The following is a 27,688-nucleotide window of genomic DNA, read 5'->3' on the forward strand; positions in this document are numbered from 1 at the left end:
TTTTGCAACAGCTGGAGGCTCTGTTTTGGAAAAACTGAAGTTTTTAATTTTTATTGGGGTAGGGGTGGGGGGGACCACAGTGTAAGGGTGTAGTGTATATGTAGTGTTTTACTCTTTATTTTGGGTTAGTGTAGTGTAGTGTTTTTAGGGTACATTCACATGGGCGGGGGTCTACAGTGAACTTCCCGCTGCAGCGGAAAATTTGCCGCATCTCAAACTTGAGGCGTGAAACTTGCTGTAAACCCCCGCCCATGTGAATGTACCCTGCACATTCACAGGGGGGGGGGGGGGGGATTATAACTCCTAGCATGCAATGACAGACTGTGCATGCAGGGAGTTGTAGTTATGAAACAGCTAGAGGCACACTGGTTGGGATTGGGAAACACTGAGTTAGGTAACAGACTACCGCAGTGTTTCCTCACCACTCTCTGTTTCCTAACTCAGTGTTTCCCAACCCTTGTGCCTCCAGCTGTTGCAAAACTACAACTCCCAGCATGCATGTTCTGACAGTGCATGCTGAGAGTTATAGTTTTGTTACAGCAGGAGGCACATGGGCTGGGAAACACTGAATTAGGAAACAGACAATGTTTCCCAACCAGTGTGCCTCCAGTTGTTGCAATACTACAACTACCAGCATGCCCAGACAGCCGAAGGACATCTTGGGTGTTATAGTTATGCAACAAATGGGGGAGCATGTGCGCCAGCAGCTGCAAGTATTGCACGGCTCCCCGTCACTGCGGGCGCGCACATGGGAACACAGCCGGGACGTCTGACATGAACCAGTTGACGTGAATACTCTGGATATCTTGTATCCTGGGTTCCATTGAACCATATATTTGTCTGTGAGACCGCTACTGTACGCTACTGCCCAAATGTTGCCTGACTCCAAGCATGCCCAGACTGAAGGGCCAGATATTGCCGAACTACAACTCCCAGCATGCCTAAACAGTCTCGTCATGCTTTGAATTGTTATCTGGAGTGCTACAGTTTGGACACCACTGTATAGTGGTCTCTAAACAGTGCCCTTCCAGATATTGCAAAACTACAACTCTCAGCATGCTGAGACTGTCCAGGCATGCTGGGAGTTGTAGTTCTGCAACATCTGAAGGGCCAGATGTTACAGAACTACAACTCCCAGCATGTCTGGACAGTCTGGGCATGCTGAGAGTTGTAGTTTTGCAACATCTGGAAGGACAGTGGTCTCCAAACTGTGGACCTCCAGATGTTGCAAAACTACAACTCCCAGCATGCCCAGACAGCCAAAGGCTGTCTTGGCATGCTGGGAGTTGTAGTTTTTAAACTCCTAGATACAGCTGTGAAGATTACTCTCCTGTCAGCCGCTGGTCCTGGTCCCCGCGCCGGAGTTAACTGCCACCGATCCCCGCAGCACCATCGCCGCCATCTTTCCCCCACTCTGCCCCTGCTAGTGGCGGGGATCGAAATTCCCATGGGCGTACAGGTACGCTGTTGGTCCTTCAGTACCAGGACGCAAGGGTGTACCCATACGCCCGTGGTCCCCAACAGGTTAAATGGGTCTCCACAAGGGAAACTATTGCTGGGAGGTGTCTTGTTATCTGGTCAAACACTGCATATCGTTTTATTCGATCCCTCGGTCCCCTAACATTCCACATAATATTTTTTTTCATTTCGACCTAAGTGGGGAGAGAGAAAAAAAAAAGGGGAAACCCAAAACTCCTCGGTGGCCCCTCCCATATCTTCCCAACAGTCCTGGCCCCTCCCCCTTCCACTGTGAACAAGCCTGTCCAGATTTCTCACCTACAGCCTCTACCTCCCCAATTCGGCCCCCCCACCAACCCCTCCGACATAGAAAATATTACAGGATCATAAACTGAAGGAGTCTAGCCAACTAGTCACATCGCCCACATCATTGAAAAAATTTGTAGAGTCCTTATATATGATTCTCAGTCTGGCTGGATAGAGTAGGGAATAGCGAATTCCTGCTGCCACCATATGTTTTTTAGCCTCTTTGAATGATGTCCATTTTATTTGAGTTGGCTTACAAAAATCTGGGTATAGAGAAATAAGGTTACCATTATAAGTTAAGTCCTTTGCTTCCCTTGCTCCCCTTAAGATCACATCTCGGTCTGCTGAGAGAAGAGTTTTAAAGATTAGGGAGCTAGGGGCGGGGGCCCAGGCAGAGGAGCCTTGCCTGGAATATGGTGTGCATGCTAAATCTTAAATAATGGAGCCAGAGCGAATTGGTTGAATGTGTTCTTGATCCATGAATCACAAAATTGTATAGGGTCTCTGCCCTTGGAACCTAAGGGCATACCGACCAGTCTGATATTTGAGAACGATCCTCCAGGTCGGATATTTTACGCTTTTGGTCCTCGTTGCCTTTCTTAAGATTCCATAGATCTTGTTTGAGATTAGAGATGAGCGAACTTTAGAAAAATTTGATTCGGCCGATTCGCCAAATTTTGCGGAAAAAATTGTTTTGGGTTGAATTTATTTGCGGTTTGTTCTAACACACAAAGAGAGTGTGCTGTGTTAGTGAAATAATACTGTTATTCACTATGACATGCAGATTACAGGCATCAGTATTAGAATCACTGGCACAGAGCATCTGAATGTGTCAGCAGGGAGACCATACGGCGTCAAAATTGAAGAGAGTAAATAGATTTTTTTATGTAATTTTTATATAATTTAATTTTCATTTATTTACATTTTTTGAGTACCCATTCTGTAGAGTATTTTTCGTGGACAGGCGAGTTCTCCTTGGGGTGACTAAGGCCCGCCGCACTAAACACCCGCTCTGATGGCACACTACTGGCCGGGCAGGACAGCTTTTTCAGGGCAAACTCTGCTAGTTGCAGCCACAAATCAAGTTTGGCTGCCCAGAAGTCCAGCGAATCTTCTTGTTGTGTTGACATGGGCATGTCAAGGTATGCCACCATTTGTTGGTTCAGGTCCTGCTTCAGGTCTACCTACCGCTGATGAGTTGCTTCACTATGCAGGTGAAGAAAAGTACTCATCAGCGACTGTAGAATCAGGCTGCTGCTGATGGAGCTAGTACTGCTTCTGCCACCCCACCCTCCCCAGCAGCCATGGCAATGGAAGGTGAAGGCAGGGGGCCCCCCCAATTCAGACCTGCGAGAGGATGGACGATAGGCACGGCCAACTGACTATATAGGATGCCTCTGTATTGGGTCAGTTTTTTATCCCTCTCAGTAGGTGTAAAAAAGGCCCCTATTTTGTGATGGTAGCGAGGGTCCAATAGGGTGGTAATCCAGAAGTCATCCATGTGCGGAATGGTGAAAATTCGGCTGTCATTTCTCAAACAAGTGAGCATGCATCGTGCCATTTGTGCAAGTGAGAGACTCCCTGCCTCCATCTCCACTGCATACTGCCACGGTGTGTCTGGGTCCTCTGTCTCATCTTCCTCACAACCCTCTAGCTTCTCTGACTGCTCCTGCTCCTGCACTCCTGTCAGATTACTAGACAAAATGCCCATTTGGTGAAACCTAAACTGTGCTCCACTGTGCCCCACCCCCTTCACCTGCCCAAGTTGGTGTTGTGGCTGTGCAGGCTGCCGAGAAGTAGGTGGTCTCCCCGGGCATGTTTGGCTGCAGAATTTCCACTTCTGTTACCATGCTAAAACCTTTCTGGCTCAGCTGAGCCTCACGGGGGAACTGCAACCCTCTTCTCCTGATGATGATGAAGCCCCTTCTGCACCCAGCTCCCAAGTGCGATCAGCTTCATCATCATGTACAAGTGTCTGCACGTCACTGTTGTCCTCCTCAGGTTCCTCAACAGTGTCTGCTTCAGAACCCTGAACGCTGGCAACACCACCTCCCACGTCACTCTCCTCATCACTACTTGCCTGCCTAGCGGAGGAAGCAGCGGATGTCTCCTCCACTTCTTGGCTGGGCCATAGCTGCTGACTGTCCTCTAGATCGTCCTCACTGAATAGTGGAGCTGAACCCACAGCATAAGATACTTCTTTAGAGGAGGGACAGCATAGGACAGAGGCAATGGGAGGACAGGGACTGCTCCCGAGCCATGCAAACTGAGGGTTGTGTTTTTTGAACCACTCGACTGTTGGCTGGGGGTATGAGATGTCACTTGTGAGGAAGTGGATGACCATGTTAACCAATCAATGATGGCAGATGGGTTGCTGGTCAAGACATGACCACTAGCTGATACCGGGATCTCAGGCCTCTCGCTGCCACTCCTGCTGTGACCTAGTCTGCTGTGACCTCTGCCTGATGAATTTAGGCCTCAGCCACTCCTGCCACTCCTGGCACATCCTGGCATTTCTCTGCCTTACATACTTAGTGCGCATTTGAGGGGAGTACATTACGCTTCACTATGCTTAAAACTGTATTTGTCTAGAACAGCAGCAAGTGTGTACTTTTGGCTGTCCTTTCACAGCATCTAGGCCCTTGAGAGATTAACAGATACAAAATAGTACACTACTTAGATGTAGGTATGTGGTATGCACTTATGAGGGCAGAATAAAGCGCTACAGTACACTTAAAAACATTTTTTAGTAAAACACCAGCCGGTGATTACTTTTGCCTGGACTTTCACAATATCTAGGCCCTCGACAGATTAACTGGTACAAAACAGTACACTACTTAGATGTAGGTATGTGGTATGCACTTATGAGGGCAGAATAAAGCGCTACAGTACACTTAAAAACATTTTTTTGTAAAACACCAGCCGGTGATTACTTTTGCCTGGACTTTCACAATATCTAGGCCCTCGACAGATTAACTGGTACAAAACAGTACACTACTTAGATGTAGGTATGTGGTATGCACTTATGAGGGCAGAAAAATGCGCTACAGTATGCTTAAAAATACGTATTTTTGCACACCAGCAGTACACAGTCGCTGTGTACTAAACCCAAAATTGCACTCTCTCACAGACTATTAGGAATGGACTGTTGGATAGGGATTATAACATCTACAGACTAGTATACCCAGCAGACCAGTTGTTGTGGAACAAAGATACAGATTTGCCCTAAAAAATTCCCAGTGTTCCTTGCCCCATGTCCTGACATGTGGATCTGCCATTTTAGATGCCCTGGAGCCTGGACCACAGTAAATGGAGTTTAATGAAGCAATTTCGCAATAGAATCATGGCAATATTTGCATTCGTTGCAAATCAAAATTTTCAAGAAATTCGTAACAAATTTGGGTTCATCAGCTTCGATTTGCTCATCTCTACTTCAGATCACTAATTTTACTCTGTATATCAGGGATCTGCTGCTCAACTTTTAAAAGCCGAGTCTTAGTGTTATTGGCATCTTCTCTTATAAGTGAGATACTGTATCTGTAGTCAGGTGGCCAATCTGGAGGTTTAACTCCTGCAGTCCCCGATTGCACGTTTTAATTTCTGTCAAGATATCTACCAGCATCTGGTTGTGGGGTGCCTCCTCCCCTGCCTCTCTCCTACTCTCTTGTGAAGTCACACTGATGGCTGATTCATCCAGGACAGGTTCACGCCCCTCTTTCTACTACTTGTCCTTATGTTTGGCCTTCAGGACAGGTGATTGCATAAATGTATCGATTTTCCCAGCTGATCTCTTATCTGTAGGAAAAGCCACTGCAGCCACATTCTTTTGGTGTGTTTTAGGAGCCATTGTATCAGAGGTCCAAGCTTATAGCGGCAGGGGGAGGCTAAGGTTTCTCCGACAAATTTGAACGTGACCATAGAAGGCAGGCATGCCCCAGGTAGCGCCACAAACAGTGCTATCCACGCCGCAGACGCAGCTCTTACATCGGCATCTCCAGCGTGTCATGTCCGCACCCCGTGAACAACAGGCGGCGTGTTTGCGCAAGAACTTGTAACTGGCGATGATGTAGAAGGGGGAGGCAGTGGAACGTGCCCATCATCCAGGGCCGGCGAGGAGGACGCCGGACAGTGACACCCCCAACCTACCAGCCAGCAGAGAACAAAGCGCGGCATCATCCGCTCCAGATAGTCCCACAGCGTCCTCCGGGGTGAGTTGGCAGCAACGGCGGGCTCAGGGGTGGGAGGATTGGGCAGTCTCCTTCGGAGAGTTTCCACCAGGCAAGCAGGTCGGAGGGCAGAAAGCAGGGGGAGGAGGAGGCGGAGAGAACGACACAACATCATGCCATTAGGCCGGACTTCCTAATCTTATATTTTAATAGTTCGGACATTAACTCATATGGCGGTACCACATATGATTTTTTTAAATCACATTATTTTATTTAAAAAATGGAAAAAGGGGGTGATTTAAACTGTTAATAGGGAAGGGGTTAATTAACTTTTTTTTTACTTTTTTTTTACACTTTATTTTTTATTTTTTATTTTTATCTTCTGATTGCATATACTGATCAATGCTATGCAGTGTTCTCAGCGCTCTGCTGCTCTGGCCTGCTTGGAGCAGCAGATCGCCAAACGGACGAGGAAGAGGCAGGTGAGGACCCTCTGGTAGCCCAGTAAGCTGATCGGGACATCGCGAATCCGCTGAGCTTCCAAGATAGTTTCAGTTTCATTTTAGACACTGCGATCAACTTTCAGCACGGCGTCAAAAGGGTTAATGCTGGTCATCAGCCCGATCGACGGTGCCTGGCATTAGCCGTGGGCCCCGGCTGCCCGTAGCAACTGGGACCCATCGGGTTTAACCTGTTCTCCACTGATGAGAGTGGTTTCAACCCCTAAAATGGGACCAGGGCATACATGTACGCCCTTGGTCCTTAAGCACTAGAGCTCGAGGGCGTACCAGTACCGCCTTGGTCCAAAAAACAACATATCCCCTATTCACAGAATAAGGAATAAGTGTCTGATTGTGGGGGATCTGACCATTGTCCCCCCCCCCCCCCACACACACACACAGCAATCTCCTGAACAGGCCCATGAGTCTCTGGGAGTGCTGGAGATTCCAAATACAACACTCAGGTCTCTTCGGCACTCCCATAGAGAATGAATGGAGCATATGCTCCTTTGAGATAGCTGGAGTGGCGTTCAGGAGATCCTGTGGAGTCCCAGTGGTCGAACCCCGCGCAACAGACACTTATCCCCAATCCTGTGATTAGGGGATACGTTTTTTGTTTTTTTTGTAGCCGGACACCCATTTAACCCCTTAACGATAATGGATGTAAATGTACGTCGTGGTGCAGTGGTACTTAACGCACCATGACGTACATTTACGCATTGCCATGACAGCGAGCACCGGTCCGGTCATGCGCGGCAGGTCCCGGCTTCTATCAGCAGCCAGGGACCCGCCGGTATTGGCGGACATCCGCGATCGCACAGATGTCAGCCATTAATGCCTCAGATGCTGTGATCAATACAGATCACGGCATCTGCGGCAGTGCGGTACTTTGAAAGGATGATTGGATCGCCCGCAGCACTGCCACTGGGATCCGATCATCCAGCATGGCAGTCGGAGGTACCGTCACCTGGCTACGGCTGTCTCCCAGGGTCTTCTGCTCTGGTCTGAGATTGAGCAGACCAGAGCAGAAGATCACCGATAACACTGATCAGTGCTATGCTCTTTGCATAGCACTGAACAGTATTAGCAATCAAATGATTGCTATAAATAGTACCGTACGGGGATTATTAAAGTGTAAAAAAAAAAAAGTAAAGATATTTAAAATAAAAAAGTAAGTAAAAAAAATGTAAAAAATCCCCTCCCCCAAGAAAAAAGTAAAACCTCTGTTCTTCCCATTTCACCCCCAAAAAAGCATAAAAAAATGTAATACACATATTTGGCATCGCCACGTGCATAAAAGTCTGAACTATTAAAATTAATTGTTAATCATCCCGTACGGTGAACAGCGTAAACGTAAAAAAAAAATTTAAAAAAAGTCCAAAATTGCTGTTTTTTTGTCACATGTTATTCCAAAAAAATTTATAACAAATTTATAAAAAGTAAAACCTAAGCAAAAGGGGTATTGATGAAAACTACAGATCATGGTGCAAAAAATAAGCCCCATACCGCCCCATATACGGAAAAATTTGAAAGTTATAGGTGGTCAAAATAGGGCAATTTCAAACATACTAATTTTGTTAAAATGGTTTGAGATTTTTTTTAAGCAGTACACTTATAGAAAATCATATAATATGGGTATCATTTTAATCCTATTGACCCACAGAATAAAGAAAAAAATGTCATTTTTACCAGAAAGTGTACAGCGTGAAGACAAAACCTTCCAAAATTTGCTAAATTGCATTTTTCTTTTCAATTTTCCCACATAAATAATATTTGTTTGGTTGCGCTATACATTTTAAGTAAAATAAGTGATGTCATTACAAAGTACAATTGATGATGCAAAAAACAAGCCCTCATATGGGTCTGTGGATGGAAATATAAAAGAGTTATGATTTTTAGAAGGCGAGGAGGAAAAAACGAAAAGGCAAAAATAAAATTGAATAAAATTGGTCTGGTCCTTAAGGCCAAAATGGGCCAGGTCCTTAAGGGGTTAAGATATGGATTGGTTTCCGCGGGCATATTTAGGTTACTTACAGTGGAGGCTGTTTGGGTCTAGCCCTGTATATTTTGGTGCAACATTCATTTCTATTAAATTCCCTGAACTGCCTATACTGACAGTGATAGGCATTGGAAACTATCTATGTGCTAAAAATATATTCTAGCTTTAGGGGTTAACAAAAGGCGATGTAACCTATGATCAGGTGATCATTCCGGTTTATGATATTAGCAAAGTGATATTAACTCTATGCAGAAAAGCGCTTTCCCCTGCCTAGTGGTCATTACTATTTTATGATGAAGCATCATATAATATTTACTGCCTTACACGAGTTTGCTTATTATATAGTGCTGAGGTGCAGTCCTTGAGGCTACTGAAGCCTGAAATATAAAAGACAAGCAGAATGACAAGTGGCAGGAGTAGAGTATGTTCCATTACTCCATGCATCATAGTACAAGTCAATATTCAAAGCAGGCAGGTGGATATATAAGTAACACAATCAGCTTTTATGTATAAAAAAGGTCAAAGAAAAATGACACAGTCCAAGGAATGGCAGGGCTAAAACATAATGGAAAGTGAAGAACGGAGCTCTGACAAAAAACGCCATATCACAGTCAGAGGGAAAAAGGAAACCTAAAAGGAAGAAACTGGAGCAGACTGAAAATGTAGACGTAATAAAAACTGTTGATATAAAAGATGTATAAACAGTCTTGATAATATGCAGCAACTTATAAGATATGACCCAAAATGCATCCAACAGTCGTATATAACAGTGGTTTACCAACTCTTGCAAAACTACCCTGTACATTCAAGGTCTTGACAGTGGACCACCAGCTGCTGTAAAACTCTCAGCATGCCCGGACAGCCATATGATATATGTGTGTGTATGTATGTAATATGTGTGTATGTGCTTGTATGTATGTATGATGTGTGTATATGTATGTATGATGTGTATGTATGTATGTATGTATGATGTGTCTATGTATGTATGTATGATGTGTGTATGTATGAATGATGTGTGTATGAATGAATGATGTGTATGTATGTATGATATGTGTATATGTATGTATGATGTGTGTATGTATGTATGTATTTATGATGTGTGTATGTATGTATGTATGATCTGTGTATGTATGTATGATGTGTCTATGTATGTATGTATGTATGATGTGTGTGTATGTATGAATGATGTGTGTATGAATGAATGATGTGTATGTATGATATGTGTATATGTATGTTTGTATGATGTGTGTATGTATGTATGATCTGTGTATGTATGTATGTATGATGTGTCTATGTATGTATGTATGATGTGTGTGTATGTATGAATGATGTGTGTATGAATGAATGATGTGTATGTATGTATGATATGTGTATATGTATGTATGTATGATGTGTGTATGTATGTATGTATGTATGTATGATGTGTGTATGCATGTAGTATGTGTGTATGTATGTATGCTGTGTATGTATGTATGATATGTGTATAGGTATGTATGATGTGTGTATGTATGTATATATGATGTGTGTATGTATGTATGATGTGTCTATGTATGTATGTATGATGTGTATGCATGTATGAATGATGTGTGTATGAATGAATGATGTGTATGTATGTATGTATGATGTGTGTATATGTATGAATGATGTGTGTATGTACGTATGTATGTATGCATGTATGATGTGTATGTATGTATGTATGATGTGTGCATGTATGTAGGATGTGTGTATGTATGTATGTATGATGTGTATGTATGTATGAATGATGTGTGTATGCATGTATGTATGATGTGTGTGTATGTATGTATGAATGATGTGTGTATGTACGAATTATGTGTATGTATGTGTGTATGTATGTATGATAGGTATATGTATGAATGATGTGTGTGTATGTATGAATGATGTGTGTATGTATGATAGGTGTATGTATGAATGATGTGTGTGTATGTATGAATGATGTGTGTGTATGTATGTATGTATGATGTGTGTATGTATGTATGATAGGTGTATGTATGAATGATGTGTGTGTATGTATGTATGATGTGTTGTATGTATGTATGATAGGTGTATGTATGAATGATGTGTGTGTATGTATGTATGTATGATGTGTGTATGTATGTATGATAGGTGTATGTATGAATGATGTGTGTGTATGTATGAATGATGTGTGTATGTATGTATGATGTGTTGTATGTATGTATGATAGGTGCATGTATGAATGATGTGTGTATATGTATGTATGAATGATGTGTCTATGTACGAGTGATGTGTATGTATGTATGTATGATGTGTGTATGTATGTATGATAGGTGTATGTATGAATGATGTGTGTGTATAACACAGAGATGGAGGCATTTAGGCCAATTTCCCTATTAAATACAGATCAAAAGATTTTTGTGAAAATATGGGCAAGACGGTTATAGGGAGTAATAAGGAAGTCAATAGAAGTAGAGCAGAAGGGAGTGATCCCCGGTAGAAATATATTTGGTAATATCAGAAGGTTATTCCTGTATGTGCAGACTCCGTGTGTGAGGGGAACCTGCTTCCTCCTGTCTTTAGACGCGCATAAAGCGTTTGACAGGGTGGAGTGGGAATTTCTCTTTAAAGTAATACAACATGGGAATTTATGTGAGCTGTTCCTGAAAGGGGTGAAAACAATGTATAATTCTCAAAAAGCAAAAATCAACTTGAACAATAAAGTGACATGGGGGACGGTCAAACTGGAGAGGGGAACAAGGCCGGGGTATCCATAGTCTCCATTGCTGTTTGCCCTGTTTGTGGAACCACTGGTTCAGAAAATACGAGAAACACAGATATATTTAAGGGATTTGGTATTAATGGGGCAAAGGAGAAATGATTACTATATGTGGATGACATAGTGTCAACCACCCCACAAAGCGATGGCCCACACGCCCCTCAATCCATCTCTATGGGAGAGCCGGATCGCTACACTTGGTAATCTTCGGCTCTCCCATGGTCGGATCCCCCGCAATCTGACACTTTTCCCAGACTACTCCTTTAATCAAATTTATTGGGACTCATTTTGGGCGCTTCACAATGTGCAGGAGCATCAACATTTACATTCACAATATAAGCTGGAATGGGCACATGGGATGCCTCGCCACTCAGTGTAAAGGCGGGTCGCCTCTCTTTTCACAGGAATTATGTGCTAATGTACTAATCTATCTATTCAATTTTGGTAGGTTTACATATCTATCTATCTATCTATCTATATCTATCTCTATCTATCTATATCTATCTATATATACAAGTAGACAAATTACCAATTTAAAGGTGTGTCCACTATTACAAAATATTAGGGCAAGTGGACATAATAGGTGCTCCTCTTTAGAGTAATAATGAGTAATAAAGTAATAATGGTTATAACTGTGGCGGGCTCGCTCATGCTTTGTATTACAAGGTTGACAATTCATTTCAATGGTCATACTGTATTAGTAAGGGGGAATCTGCCCTGGGGCAAAATCAGTTTATTAAAGGGGTACTCCGGTGAAAAACTTTTTATTTTATTTTTTTAAATCAACTGGTGCCAGAAAGTTAAACAGATTTGTAAATTACTTCTATTAAAAAAATCGTAATTCTTCCTGTACTTATCAGCTGCTGAATACTAAAGCGGAACTTCTTTTCTTTTTGAAACACAGAACTGTCTGCTGACATCACGAGCACAGTGCTCTCTGCTGACATCTCTGTCCATTTTAGGAACTGTCCAGAACAGCATATGTTTGCTATGGGGATTTCCTTTTACCCTGGGCAGTTCCTAAAATGGACAGAGATGTCAGCAGAGAGCACTGTGCTCGTGATGTCGGCAGAGAGCTCTGTGTTTCAAACAGAAAAGAATTTCCACTGTAGTATTTAGCAGCTAATAAGTACAGGAAGAATTAAGATTTTTTTTAATTGAAGTAATTTACAAATCTGTTTAACTTTCTGGCGCCAGTTGATTTAAAAAAAAAAAAAAAAAAGTTTTTCACCGGAGTACCCCTTTAATGGAGGCTCCAAGAGCTGGACTTAGTGATCAGCTTTAATATTATAATTAATAAAATAATAATACTGTATATATCAGTGGTCTTCAACCTGCGGACCTCCGGATGTTGCAAAACTACAACTCCCAGCATGCCTGGACAGCCATTGGCTGTCCAGGCATGCTGGGAGTTGTAATTTTGAAACATCTGGAGGTCCGCAGGTTGAAGACCACTGGTATATATGTATAATATAATGTAATATTTCAATATGTTCTCTATATGACTGGTATTTATTTTGTAATGTAATCTCACATCGCTGTCACTCAATGACTAGGATTTGGATGTGTGACGGTGCAGATTTCTCTGTGGCCTACTAGATGGCGCTGTGCTCTGTATTTACATATAGTAATTTGATGATAGGATAAGAAGAAGAAGAAGGTGCTTTTAATTAGTCATGATGCATTTCCCTCTGGCAGAAGTTGATGCTCGGCATGTAACTTTTTCTTACTTACCGGTTTGACGTTAAACGCAAGGAGAACGTACTTCATATCTGGAGACACCTCATATTTGCTGACCTTGAAAGTATCCTAGAAACCAATAAAAATGGGATTGTTACGCCATTTACTGAATTAAACATATGGTGCAGGCTCTACAATGAATCATTTATAAATGTGTGTAATGACACCGGTATCCACTCGCCACTCACTATCATATTCATATTGTCAACATGTGCCAACAATCCAATACACCATCTGCGGTGGTTTTAATCTCTTTTTTATGTACAGTAACAGAGTGAGTGAGTGTAAACTGTAAAGAAGGAATAATACCTACATATAGTAAAGGCTATGTATAAAATATATACAGTATGAATACAAAAGTAGTGTTGCTGGCAAATATTTGCAATGCGAATTTTATTTGCAAATTTGCGAATATTCGGGAATATAGCACTATATATTCGCAATTACGAATATTTTTTTATTTTTTTTTGCCAGTACACATCACAGTGATCACCCCTATCTGCTTCCAGCTTGTGTGGTGTAAAGAAGGCTCTAATACTACTGTGTGAGACTGGCGTGCGAATTTCCGTTTATGCTAATTTTTGTATATGCTAATTTTCGCATATGTGAAAATAAAACGTGAATATTACGAATATGCAAATTTAGCGAATATATGACAAATATTCGTCCATATATTTGCAAAATATCGTGAATTCGAACATGGCCTATGCCGCTCAACACTATATGAAAGGTAGAAAGGTCAGGCTGATTCCAGACGTCTTTTTGCACATGAATGAAAGTGAAATTCTGTCTTGTCTCTGTATAAACTGGTGTCATAGGGACATTGGGGAAATCAATCATTGGTTTTACCCCTTTTTTTTTTTAAGTCACACATTTTTGTGCAATGGGTGAAAAAGTAGCAAAATGTCTGTGCAACTCATTTACATTTATTAAAGGAGAAAATAGGGTAAAAGTAAACTTATTTCCTATCCCAGCGGTCGGACCCCCTATGATTTCCGGGACAGGACCCCAGCTCTACTGGTAGGCAGCACCCCCGCAATTCATTTCTATGGGACCGCTGATAATGCACGAGAGCTGTACTTGGGTCTTTTCTGCGATCCCTTTGAAATGAATGGAGCGCATACTGCCTGCAGCAAACGCTCCTCACTGAGCACCGAGTGATCGCAAGGGGTCACAGTGATCGAACCCCCAAAGTCAGTTACTTATCCCCTAACCTGTGGTTAGATAGATATATACAGGGGTTAAGTCCTGGAAAATAAAGTGTGCCAACTCACCCAAGATTTCTAATACACCATCCCCCCAGTTTGCGCAAAAAAAAAAAAAGAAAAAGAAAAGAAAATGTCCAAGCTAAAACCTGACATCCTGCACCGTTCCAGGATTCTTATAGGCCACAGGCATACAGCTGCCTACGGAGTAAAAGAGTGACACACTGTAACAAACCTACTCCTCATGTAATCTCCTTGGTACTGGGGTGACACACTGTAACAACCCCCTCCTCATGTATTCTCCTTGCTACTGTGGTGACACACTGTAACAAACCTCCTCCTCGTTTAATTACCTTACTGTAGGGGTGACACACTGTAACAAACCTCCTCTTCATGTAATCACCTTACTACTGGGGTGAAACACTGTAACAAACCCTCTCCTCCTGTAATTACCTTACTACTGTGGTGACACACTGTAACAAACCTCCTCCTCATGTCATCTCCTTACTACTGGGCTGACACACTGTAACAAACCTCCTCCTCATGTAATCTCCTTACTACTGGGGTGACACACTGTAACAAACCTCCTCCTCATGTAATCTACCTTACTACTGGGGTGACACACTGTAACAAACCTCCTCCTCATGTAATCACCTTACTACTGGGGTGACACACTGTAGCAAACCTCCCCCTCATGTAATCACCTTACTACTGGGGTGACACACTGTAACAAACCTCCCCCTCATGTAATCACCTTACTACTGGGATGACACACTGTAACAAAACTCCACCTCATATAATCACCTTACTACTGGGATGATACACTGTAGCAAACCTCCTCCTCATGTAATTTCCTTACTACTGGGGTGACACACTGTAACAAACCCCCTCATGCCATTACCCTACTACTGTGGTGACACACTGTAACAAATCTACTTACATGTAATTACCTTACTGAGGTGACATGGGACATGTCTTCTAGACTTGTGCACAAGAAAATTTTTTGTTTAATTTTGTTTTTTCGTTTTGGATAAAATTTTCGGTTCGGTAATATTTTCGGTTTTGATTTTTTGGATACATTCAGTATTCAGGTGTTCGGTTAGATTTTTCGTATACATTCGGTATTCAGGTTTTTATTTTCTTTCGGATACATTTGATATTCGGGTACATTCAGGTAAATCTTTTTTTAAGCAGGGGACCCTTATCGGGAGTGTGTGCAGGAAAAGAGGGCAGCCGCAGAGATCGGAACATTGGAAGACAGGTAAGATAATATAATTTTATGAGATTTATATTAATACATAATGTAATGTTGAATGAATGAATGAGTAAATGATTAAATGCTGTATGAATGATTGATGTGTTTGATTGTCGGGTGATTTATGTATAACATGTCATGTCACTTGCGCTAACACACTGTTTCTGTTACTGTTACCAGGGTGCCTCCAGCTGTTGCAAAACTACAACACCCACCCAGCATGCTGGGAGTTGCAGTTTTGCAACAGCTGAAGGCACACTTTGGCAAACATGCGCAAAGCTTTTTAATTCATTTTCAAATTCCGCTCGCTTTTTTCAGAAATGGGTTATAGTAGGTCAATGACATGCATAGTAATTGCTGTGGGAACATTTTTCATTCATAAAACCGCAGGCTTAATTGGATAATTGCCGTTTAGAACGTTGGGACCCCAAACGTTCTAAACGGCAATTATCCAATTAAGTCTGCGGTTTTATGAATGAAAAATTTTCCCACGGCAATTACTATGCATGTTATTGACCTACTAACCCGTTTCTGAAAAAATCTAGCGTAAGTTAAAAATGAAAGAAAAAGCTTAGCGCATGTTTGCCAACGCACCAAGTGTGCCTCCAGCTGTTGCAAAACTGCAACTCCCAGTATGCCCAGACAGCCAACTTCAACACATCTACAAGGCTTCTCTTGGAGAGCATCACCATGCATGTCCTTCCATCGGCACACAGACTACATAAAATTTACATGGTAACTGTCTTAATCTTGCAGTTAGGCTGTCATGACCAGGTCACCAGGCCTCCCATGCTCAGATTATTTGGAACAATATCCTATTGATATTTAAAGGGGTACTTCAGTGGAAAAAAAATGTTTTCAAATCAGCTGGTGCCAGAAAGTTCTATTAAAAATCTTAATCCTTCCAGTACTTATTAGCTGGTGTATACTCAAGAGGAAGTTTAGCTGTTATTTTTCTATCTGACCACATTGCTCTCTGCTGACACCTCTGTCCATGTAAGGAACTTTCCAGAGTAGGGGCAAATCCCCATAAGCAAATGGACAGTTCCTGACACAAACAGATGTGTCAGCAGAGAGCACCGTAGTCAGACAGAATTTTTTTTTTAAATAAAAGAATTTCCTCTGTACTATACAGCAGCTGATAACCACTGGAAGGATGAAGATTTTTTAATAGAAGTAATTTACAAATCTGTATAACTTTCTGGCACCAGTTGATAATTTTTTTTTCACACCAGAGTACCCCTTTAAAGTCTTTTAACTCCCAACCCACCCATCATCATGGTTCACAGCACACAGCACTCTTGGATCAAGCACCATTATATATATATATATATATATATATACATGAAAAGTATACAAAGTAACTCATCATACCACCTTCTCAGGTAGCGTGCCTTAAGATCAGCTCTGGCTCCAGTTACAAAGTCTCAGAAGCTGATTGGGATTTATGCCAAACCAGAATTCTCCCCAGAAGGGAAGAGGACCCATCTGCAGACAGTCAGTACCGAGCAGGGTGTTTAGGCTTAGCTGAGGATGAGAGACGTGTGACTAGTTTAAGGGGTCAAGTATTTTCCTCAGGGAGAGGAACAACGCTTCCGGTGTAAAATGGAGTTTCAAAAAAGCCAGTAGCACTCCGCAGGCTTTAAATTTGTTTTTTAATATTTTTTGATTATTTAAAATAACTAAACTTCATCACAACAAAAATGCATCGACAAAATTGCTCAGAGATAGCCATGGGCCCAATGCTCAGTGAAGAAGCCTCAGTATCACCGAGAAGAGATGAGATTTAATGCAAAGATTTCTCCATCCTGACCACAAGGCTTTGATGAAGGAGTCTTTATCCTCAGAACACATAACGCAGGCATTAATACATTATACATGTTATCATTTATTGAAGCACTCTGATATCTTCAGATGATATTATGTTATTGGTAGGCACATGCCCTCCTGCAACTTTGATTAGTGTTCCTTCTATTTCTTCCTTATAGAATTCTTGTTTGAATTGCAGTCATGTCTTTTTCATTACCACAAAGAGATTTTATTTTTTTTACCAAAAAAAAAATACAAAAAAAGAAATGGCTCTGTAGATAGAGAGGCATCCGGTACATAAGCTATTCCATACCCTAGGGCGACAAAAAATAAACTGCTTACTGTAGCAAAATAAACACATGGATAAAAGGCACATAGGGATGTCAGATAAGATAGTGCAGTGTGTTGGGGATGTGATATTGTTACAGAAAGGAAAAGTCAAAAACTATAGAAACAATAAAAATGAACAGTCTGCTACAATTTAAAGGGGTACCCCAGTGGAACTGTACTTATTAGCTGCTGTATACTCCAGTGAAGTTGTGTACAGTAACCCCCCGACCTACGATGGCCCCGACATATGATAAAATCGACATACGATGCTTTTATATGTCGGGGCCATCGCATTAACTGCTATCCGACAGCGCAGAATGCTTAAGCTGCTGCCGGACAGTAGTTTAAGCATCCCGGACAGGTTCACTTACCTATTCCCGCTGCTCCGGGTCCACTTCGCGATCCTCCGGTGTCTTGCGCATCTTCTCCAGGGTCCGGGCCTTGCTTTCCGGCGTCGTTATTACGTCACTACGCACGCCGTGCCGGCGCAGCAGCGTAATAACGTCACCAGAAAGCGAGGCCCGGACCCTGCAGAAGATGCGGAAGAAGCCGGAGGATCGCGAAGAAGACACCGGAGCAGCGGAACAACATCGGGAGCCCCTGGGACAGCATTGGAGCGGTGAGGACCTGGTCCGGACCGGCGGGGACAGGTGAGTACAGCTTCCTATACTTTACATTGCACGGATCCCTCAACATACGATGGATTCGACAAATGATGGGTCGTTTGGAACGAATTACCATCGTATGTTGAGGGACCACTGTAGTTATTTACAGTACTTATCAGTACTGTACAGTACTTAGAATACTGCAGAGGAAGTTGTGAAGTTCTTTCTAGTCTTGCCACAGTGCTCTCTGCTGCCCCCTCTGTTCGTGTCAGGAACTGTCCAGTGCAGGAGAGGTTTGCTATGGGGATTTGCTTCTACTCTTGATTTCTTGACACAGACAGAGGTGTCAGCAGAGAGTACTGTGGTCAGACTGGAAAGATCTACACAACTTCCTCTGTACTATACAGCAGCTGATAACCACTGGAAGGATTAAGATTTTTAAATAGACGTAATTTACAATTCTGTATATTTTTCTGGTGCCAATTGATTTGAAAACATTTGTTTTCCATCACAGTAACCCTTTAACCCCTTAACGACCACGGACATAAATGTACGTCCTGGTTTGGCTGGACTTCCCGCACCAGGACGTAGATTTACGTCCTGTGTATGACCCCGAGCATCGGAAGGGTGCTCATGTCATACACGGCAGGTTCCGGCTGCTAGCAGCAGCCGGGGACCTGCCGGAAATGGCCGACATTCGTGATCGCGCGGATGTCCGCCATTAACCCCTCCGATGCCGTGATCAATACAGATCACGGCATCTGCTGCATTGCGGCACTTTGATTGGATGATCAGATCGCCCGCTGCGCTGCCGCGGGGATCCGATCATCCAGCATGACAGCCGGAGGTCCCCTTACCTAGCTCCGGCCGTCTCCCGGGGTCTTCTGCTCTGGTCTGCGATCGAGCAGAAGATCACCGATAATACTGAGCAGTGCTGTGTCCTATACATAGCATTGAACAGTATTAGCAATCAAACGATTGCTATAGATAGTCCCCTATGGGGACATAATAAGTGTAAAAAAAAAGTTGAAAATTTTAAAAATAAAAAGTTTAAAAAAAGTGAAAAATCCCCTCCCCCAATAAAAATGAAAATTGTCAGTTTTTCCCATTTTACCCCCAAAAAGCGTAATTTAAAAAAAAATAAACATATTTGGTATCGTCGGGTGCGTAAATATCCGAACTATCAAAATATAATGTTAATGATCCCGTACAGTGAATGGCGTAAACGTAAAAAATTTAAAAAGTCCACAAATCCTGCTTTTTTGTCAGATTTTATTCAAAAAAATTAATAAAAAAATATCTAAAAGCTTTATTTATGCAAATGTGGTATCTAAAAAAATTACAGATGATGGCGCAAAAAATGAGCCCTCATACCGCCCTATATACGGAAAAATTTAAAAGTTATAGGTGGTCAAAATAAGGCTATTTTAGATCACTGATTTTGTACAAAAAGTTTTAGATTTTGTTTAAGTGGTACAAAAATATAAAAGTATCTAGCCATGGGTATCATTTTAACCGTATTGACCCACAGAATAAAGAACACATCTCATTTTTGTACAGTGTGAAAACAAAACCCTCCAAAATGTGCAAAATTTTGGTTTTCATTTAAATTTCCTCCCTAAAAAATATTTTTTTTGGGTTCGCCGTACATTTTATGGTAAAATGAAAGGTTTCATTATAAACTACAATTGGTCATGTAAAAAAAAGCCCTTATATGGGTCTGTACATGGAAATATAAAGGAGTTATGGATTTTAGAAGGCGAGGAGGAAAAAATTTAAACGAAAAAATAAAATTGGCCTGGTCCTTGAGGTGAAAATGGGCTTTGTCATTAAGGGGTTAAAGGGGACAAAAACATCAAATTGTCATTGTTTGATCCATGGGGGTCCAACTCTCACTCACTTGATTGGACCTGAGTTTGAGTACTAAGCCAAGACTTCTGTATAGCAGCAACAGGGAATTCTGCAAACCGGATTCAGGTAAAACCATTTTTATTAAACAGCTTTAAAACATAGGAGATATATACGGCAGGCCTGACATGTTTCTGTCAATAGACATTAATCATTGACAGGAGGGACTATGATTAAAGGGGTTATCCAGGAAAAAAAAAATGTATATATCAACTGGCTCCAGAAAGTTAAACAGATTTGTAAATTACTTCTATTAAAAAATCCAGCCTGGTGCAAGGATTTTTATTATTTTATAATTTTTTTTAAAGGGGTACTCCACACCTAGACATCTTATCCCCTATCCAAAGGATAGGGGATAAGATGTCTGATTGTAGGGGTCCCGCCGCTGGGGACCTCCGCATTCTGGAGTCTTGACATCACGATCTTACGTCCCCGTGGTCGGGATGGTATTAGCCTTAGGGCCTCCAGCGGTTCCAGAAGCCGTTACAGGTGGGTGCCGCATGGTAGAATGCGGGGGTCCCCAGCAGCGGGACCCCCGTGATCAGACATCTTATCCCCTATCCTTTGGATAGGGGATAAGATGTCTAGGGGCGTAGTACCCCTTTAAGCAGTTATTTTAACAATGTACAAAGAGCAGGACTAAACTTTAACATATCCAGTATCTGATGAGTCAGGAGTCCTACCTGGGAAAAAAAAAACACCAGCGCTGAACTAGCAAAAAATCCTCATGATGCATAATTTTCTGGGCCAGGATCGGTATGCATAAAAACTGGAGCACAGGGTCTTCCACACAAAATGTTAGGTCAGCAGCACGGAGCACTAAAAGCAGGTTTGGTTTATAGTGGCCAGAGGTGATCTCCGCTGCACTTGATATTACAATGAATTAGAATTCATCTTTCAATAATAATAATAGTCCAGCTATGACAGATTACTGGATTTGTTATCCTTCTTGGCTGCCATATAGTCTGGATCATGATGAATTTGTTTATATGATGTGGAAATGTATTTGGTTTTCATCGCTGTAAAACAGAAAACACCACTGATGCTAATAAAGGTATAAAATAACGACGAGCAAGGCCATGCAGAGCAGTAATGCGGGTGTACCCGCAGTATTTTGGTGCATACAGCACATCTGTAACTATGTAGAGTGCCACATGACAACCGCATTCTGATCTGTGCCACTTGGCAATACCTCACTGCTCTTATGTACATTTTTACAATAACAAGCCCCAGTTGTCTATTAAATGTGAGAGCGGCCATAACATTCACACCTTGTCATCATGGCAATTCAGGTCTGTGTCGCCGCTTCGCACTATAGTAACATTCATTGTTAGAATATTTCTCTTTGAAAATATGATTTTTTTCCCCCTACAGAAACAAGTTTCTGGTCAAATTTCGTGCTGCAAAGCATGCAGCAGAATTTTTGTCGTTTTTTGCGGAATTTGAGCAGAATTTTGCCAGAATTTCTGTGTGCTTAAAGGGGTATTTTAGTAAAAAATAATTATTTTTTCCATATCAACTGGCTCCAGAAAGTTAAACAGATTTGTAAATTACTTCTATTAAAAAATCTTAATCCTTCCAGTACTTATCAGCTGCAGAAGTTCAGTTGTTTTTTTCTGACAACAGTGCTCTCTGCTGACACCTATGTCTGTCTCAGTAACTGTCCAGAGCAAGAGAGGTTTGCTATGGGGATTTGCTCCTACTTTGGACAGTTCCTGAGACAGACAGAGGTATCAGCAGAGAGCACTGTGGTCAGACAGAAAAGAACAACTCAACTTCAGCAGCTGATAAGTACTGGAAGGATTCCGATTTTTTAAATAAAAGTAATTTACAAATCTGTTTACATTTCTGGGGCCAGTTGATACGAAAAAAAATCATTTTTTACTAGAATACCCCTTTAAAACACAGAATTCTGCTGAAATTCAAAGCCCCGTTGACTTCAATGGGATTCTGCTTCGGCAGCAGAATTTCCACTACAGAATTTTTGCGATGTGAATGGGACATTGGAATCCCCATTCAACACAATGTGCAGAAATGTTTTTGTTAAATTTTGCAGCGGAATTCTGCACAGGAATTTTGCCTAGCAAACATAGTCTTAAATGGGTACTCTGGAGGAATTATTTTTTTTTTCGAATCAACTGGTGCAAAAAAGTTCTACAAATTTGTAAACTAGCTCTTTAAAAAAAATCTTAATCCTTCCAGTACTTATCAGCTGCTGTATGCTTCAAAAGAGTTGTATAGTTATTTTCAATCTGACCACCATGCTCTCTGCTGCCACCTCTGTCCATGTCAGGAACTATCCGGAGCATGAGCAAATTCCATAGAGAACCCCTCCTGCTCTGGACAGTTCCTGACACCCCCTACAGGCCAACGGACACAGCAATGTCATTTCCATTGTGGTGTAGCCTCTGCTAATATTTAGGCTAGTGCCATGTGTATGAAGATATTTCCTCAGTCTAACAGAAAAAAAAACTATATGATTTATCAAAAGAACAGTGGAGCAATGGCCATAGCAAACCTCTCCTGCTCCGGACAGTTCCTGAGAAAGACAAAGGTGGCAGCACAGAGCACTCCGGTCAGGAAGGAAATAACTGGACAACTTCCTCTGGAGCATACAGCAGCTGATAAGTACTAGAACTCTTAGGACTAAAAAGTAATTTACAAATCTGTATAACTTTCTGCCATCAGTTGGTTAAGAATTTTTTTTTCTCTCCTCCGTAGTATCCCTTTAAATTTCAGTGATTGTCTGGCATTGGAAAAAAGTAAGGGTTCAGTGTGCCTTAAAAAAAAAGATGCCATACTTATCTTCCCAATCCCCCTGCTGCAGCCGCTGCTGCTCCGCACCTCCTGTAACACACAAAGTGCTTGCTCACTGGCTGAGTTACCACTATGGCGGATGATAAGGAAAAATAAATGCGGCCTATTTGTTGTATTTTTAATGCAATCTGAGCTCTTAACGCTTTAATTTCCATGTTTAAACCAGGTAAAAGTCCTTTACTGAACTGTCAACCTCGGCATCCAGTGCTCTCAGCGCAGTGCGTCCTCCTCACTATATTATATGCTGACTTTAAACCTGTAGGTGTTTCCGAGCCACAGACTAAATCTTAATACCACATCATTACATTGAGTACATAATTCAGGCCTCATTTAATTGAAGCTCATTAAAAGTCATCTACATAATAATGTGCACAAAGTGCCCCAATGGCGTTTTTTATGTAGGTTAAACAGGACAAAGCTCTGAGCACGAATCACCCTTCCATAAACAAGCCGAAAACAGACGCATCAGCCGGGAACCACTTACGTAGCCCCCAGCACAACATTAGACCCATTAACTTCAAAGAGGAGGGCAAGAGCATACAAAGGCACAACAAGAGCACGGTCCACTATTAGACAGACTCAGATTAATAAAACCTACTGAACGCAAGACTTCTGCTAAATCTTATGCCTGGGCTGTTCCCGAAAAGACGCTTCTCCCCAACCTTTACCTGAAATGCTCCTTGGTTGTGTGATTAGGGATATTGACGCAGGCTGGCAGCTGTGATGATTGCTAGCTTGGTCGATTGTACTTATTCTCTGGCGAACCTGACGGATATATATATATATATATATATATATATATATATATATATATATATATATACTTCTTATTCTGGTTAAGCATGAACCTGTAAAAAATGTTATGCTAAAAGTTTGTGCCATTAGCAATTCGACATTTGAAGATGTAAGCAAATTATGGGTTGCAGCTTATTTGGCTATATATTTATTTTTCCATAAATAAACAGGAATAGCATTTTTTTTTCATTATTGCAAATCTAAATGCTGCAATTTTATTATTTTTCTCTACATATAGTCCTATCAGGACTTAAAGGGGTATTCTAGGAAATTTTTTTTATATAGATATATATATATATATATATATATATATATATATATATATATATATATCAACTGGCTCCAGAAAGTTAAACAGATTTGTAAATTACTTCTATTAAAAAATCTTAATCCTTTCAGTACTTATGAGCTTCTGGAGTTAAGGTTGTTCTTTTCTGTCTACATCCTCTCTGCTGACACCTGTCTCGGCAAACGCCCAGTTTAGAAGCAAATCCCCATAGCAAACCTCTTCTAAACTGGGCGGTTCCTGAGACAGGTGTCATCAGAGAGGATTTAGATAGAAAAGAACAACCTTAACTTCAGAAGCTCATAAGTACTGAAAGGATGAAGATTTTTTTAATAGAAGTAATTTACAAATCTGTTTAACTTTCTGGAGCCAGTTGATATATATAAAAAAGTTTTTTTCCTGGATAACCCCTTTAAATTCTGTACTTTAAATAACTTATTTCATACTGTCTGGTATAATCTGATTATTTTCTGGACATCTAGATATATCCATGTATGTTCTCCCCACTCTTCACACTCTTGCCTCCTGTATAAAATTCTCTCTCCCCGTCCTGCTGCTGTAAACTGAAGGGTCTAGAAGAAATTTGTCAGAAACAGACACAGCTTCATACTCAGAAGGCAGATAGCCAGGTGAAATTCCTCTGCAGAAGCAAAATTACTATTTAGAAAGTTGCTTTAAAGGTGTAATCTGCCCCTAGACATCTTATTCCCTATCCAAAATATAGGGGATAAGATGTCTGATCGTAGGGGTCCCACCACTGGGCCCCCCCCCCCCCCCCCCCGTGATTTCCTTGCTGCACCCGGCCTTCAATTAGAGCGTTGGGTGCAGCGTTGGAGGCTCGTGAGGTCACGGTCACACCCCGCTCATGAGATCACAGTCACGCCCCCTCAATGAAAGCAGACTTCCATTGAGTGGGCATGGCCGTAATGTCATGAGCGGGGTGTGACCGTGACATCACGAGCCTCCGCCCCACATCGCCACTCATCCGACTCAAAGCGAAGTTCGTTCTGTGCACCGGATGCCTGAGGTGCCATAGCCTAGATCACGGGGGCCCTAGCGGCGGAACCACTGTGATCAGACATCTTATCCCCTATCCATTGGATAGGGGATAAGATGTCTAGTGGTGGAGTACCCCTTTAAGAAGTTGTCTGAGGTCAGATTTTTTTTTTTTTATAAGAAAGGGGATTATTTTAAATGACCGTCTTAAAAATAATTCTTATTTTTGTGCTCGATGATGTGGAAAACACAGCTCTGTCCAGTGGAACTCCATCACAGGGTCCATTTGACACCACAAAAAGAAGCTGAAAGGGTCCCATTGACTTATATAGGATCCATCTAGTTTCCGTTGTTTTTGGGGAGTTGAGTGGAGAAGAAAAGTATGACCTACAATATTTTTTTTCAGCTAAAGCCCTGTACTTTAAATGGACTAAGTGAAGGGAGATCCCCTGGACAGAGCCGAATGGTGGTGTGAACCCGGCCCAACTCCGGTATATCACAGCTGCCGTAAAGCACACACACTGCTGCATTATCTATACAGGGAATGGAGAAGGAAAGTGTTGCCTACATTATGGCTACCTGGGAAAGTTTAAAAATTTCAATAAAACAGAATACACTTTTTCTCTGTATTTTTCGCCGTATAAGACGCACTTTTTCTTCCCCAAAACTAGGGGGAAAAAGTCGGTGCGTCTTATACGGCGAATACACCCCTATCGCGGCGGTCCCTGCGGCCATCAACGGCCGGGACCCGCGGCTAATACAGGACATCACCGATCGCGGTAATGCCCTGTATTAACCCTTCAGATGCGGCGATCAAAGCTGACCGCCGCGTCTGAAGGGAAAGTGACACTAACCCGGCTGTTCAGTTGGGCTGTTCGGGCGATTTCACCGCAGCGGTCCCGAACAGCACGACTGAATAGCCGGGTTAGTGCTTACAGGACACCGGGAGGGACCTTACCTGCCTCCTCGGTGTCTTCTCCGTTCAGGGATCCCCTGTATGGCCGGCGCTCTCCTTCCTCATCATCACGTTGTCGCGTACGTGCGTCGGTGTGCGTAACGACGTGATGGCGGCGACGGAGAGCGAGGATACCCGGCTGGCAGCAGAGACGTTCCGGAGCGCCAGGGACACGGCGACAGCGATGGAGCGACATCCAGGGCAGCGGTGACGGGTCCGGAGCGGCGGGGACACGTGAGTATTACCTCCTATGCAGTGGTCTTCAATCTGCGGACCTCCAGATGTTGCAAAACTACAACTCCCAGCATGCCCGGACAGCCAAAGGCTGTCCGGGCATGCTGGGAGTTGTAGTGTTGCAACATCAGGAGGTCCGCAGGTTGAAGACCACTATTGGGTTCAAATTCTTAATTTTTTTCGATTTTGCACCTATAAATTGGGTGCGTCTTATACGCCGGTGCGTCCTATAGGTCAAAAAATACGGTACATATTTTTAGTTAAGGAAAATAAAATATGAAATGAATGAGACATTCACTTGATAAGTTTTAATAGGTAGCAATTTGAATAATTTCTAGTATGTTTTGTAAACTAACTTTAGAACAGTACATGACCACTCAGCAAGCTGCGGTACTGAAAAGCTCCTGCCACAACCACATTTACATTGCTAATTATCTCAGTAGCAATTGTTTGTTTCTTCTGACATATAATTAGAAAAAGTGTTCAAAACAGCAAAAAAAAAACATGGAGTAACAGACCGTGACACGTCAGAGCACAGCACGAGACTGTAGAATATAAGCTGTGCCCAAAATATATGCTGACAGAGGAAGAGAACCTGCACGCTGGTATATACGCCACCATAAAAGACACACTGTAGCCATGCCAGCAGGGCCAAGTAGATTGTCCAGAGTTTATTTGTTGAGCAAATCGCTAAATCCTTTTTTTAATTAGCAAATTGTCAAATCACTGCGGCGAAGCAAACAAGCAAAGGTTCACTGAGCAAGAACACAAACACAACAAACCATTGGACATGTGCAGCTTTATCACATTAGGTGAGCAGGGCTTTTTTTTTTTTTGTTTAACTTCCAAAAAACAAAAGGCCAGTGGGCTGATTTGTTTGTGAACGTACGGGGCATGGTTCAGCCTTAGAAAACATTTGCAGATCTGATATTTAAAGTCATAGGCGTCCATCAGTTAAACTCTAAAAGGAGAATAAAGAGGTACTCTGGTGGAAAACGATTTTTTTCATATCAACTGGCTCCAGAAAGTAAAACGAAGGAGAAACACGTAGGTGCACTCACCGCAAGGCAGAGAAAGTCAGGTCCAGGAGTCCGGTAACGGGTAGCCGGGTCACGGCATAGGCGCTGGTAAAGTGTGGCGCTCGGAGGCTACGCCGGCAGTTTCGCACGTAAATGCGTGCTTCTTCCGGCCTCTCAGAGTCCGGAAGAAGCACGCACTTACGTGCGAAACTGCCGGTGAGTGCACCTACGTGTTTCTCGTTTGTTTTACTTGATACTTCATATCTGTGTACGTGCACCCCGCAGGAGACTTTGACCGGAGGTCACCGAGTACCTTGCTGTGCATATTGATAGGTGATATAGCCCCTTGTGTGCTCTCCCCACTTTCTCGTCTTTGTTCATGCTAGAATGGTAAGTTACTTCTATGAAAAAAATCTAATCCTTCCAGTACTTATCAGCTGCTCTATACTACAGAGAAAGTTGAGTAGTTCTTTTCTGTCTGACCACAGTGCTCTCTGCTGACATCTCTGTCTAGGTCAGGAACTGTCCAGAGGAGGAAAAAATCCCCATAGCA

At 42.2% G+C, this 27,688-nt stretch overlaps 1 protein-coding gene across 3 annotated transcripts in view; it reads right to left on the reverse strand.

Moving 5' to 3' along the window:
* DPP6 (dipeptidyl peptidase like 6) overlaps positions 1-27,688 on the reverse strand; it is a 1,248,955-nt gene that overhangs the window by 282,305 nt on the left and 938,962 nt on the right. For all 3 annotated transcript variants that reach the window (XM_056519599.1, XM_056519600.1, XM_056519601.1), the window contains exon 5: positions 12,916-12,990. In XM_056519599.1, coding sequence (XP_056375574.1) covers positions 12,916-12,990 — 75 coding nt within the window. The remainder of the gene's footprint in view (positions 1-12,915; positions 12,991-27,688) is intronic.

The sequence above is a fragment of the Hyla sarda genome, chromosome 5 (genome assembly GCF_029499605.1).
Source record: "Hyla sarda isolate aHylSar1 chromosome 5, aHylSar1.hap1, whole genome shotgun sequence".
Lineage (NCBI taxonomy): Eukaryota > Metazoa > Chordata > Amphibia > Anura > Hylidae > Hyla > Hyla sarda.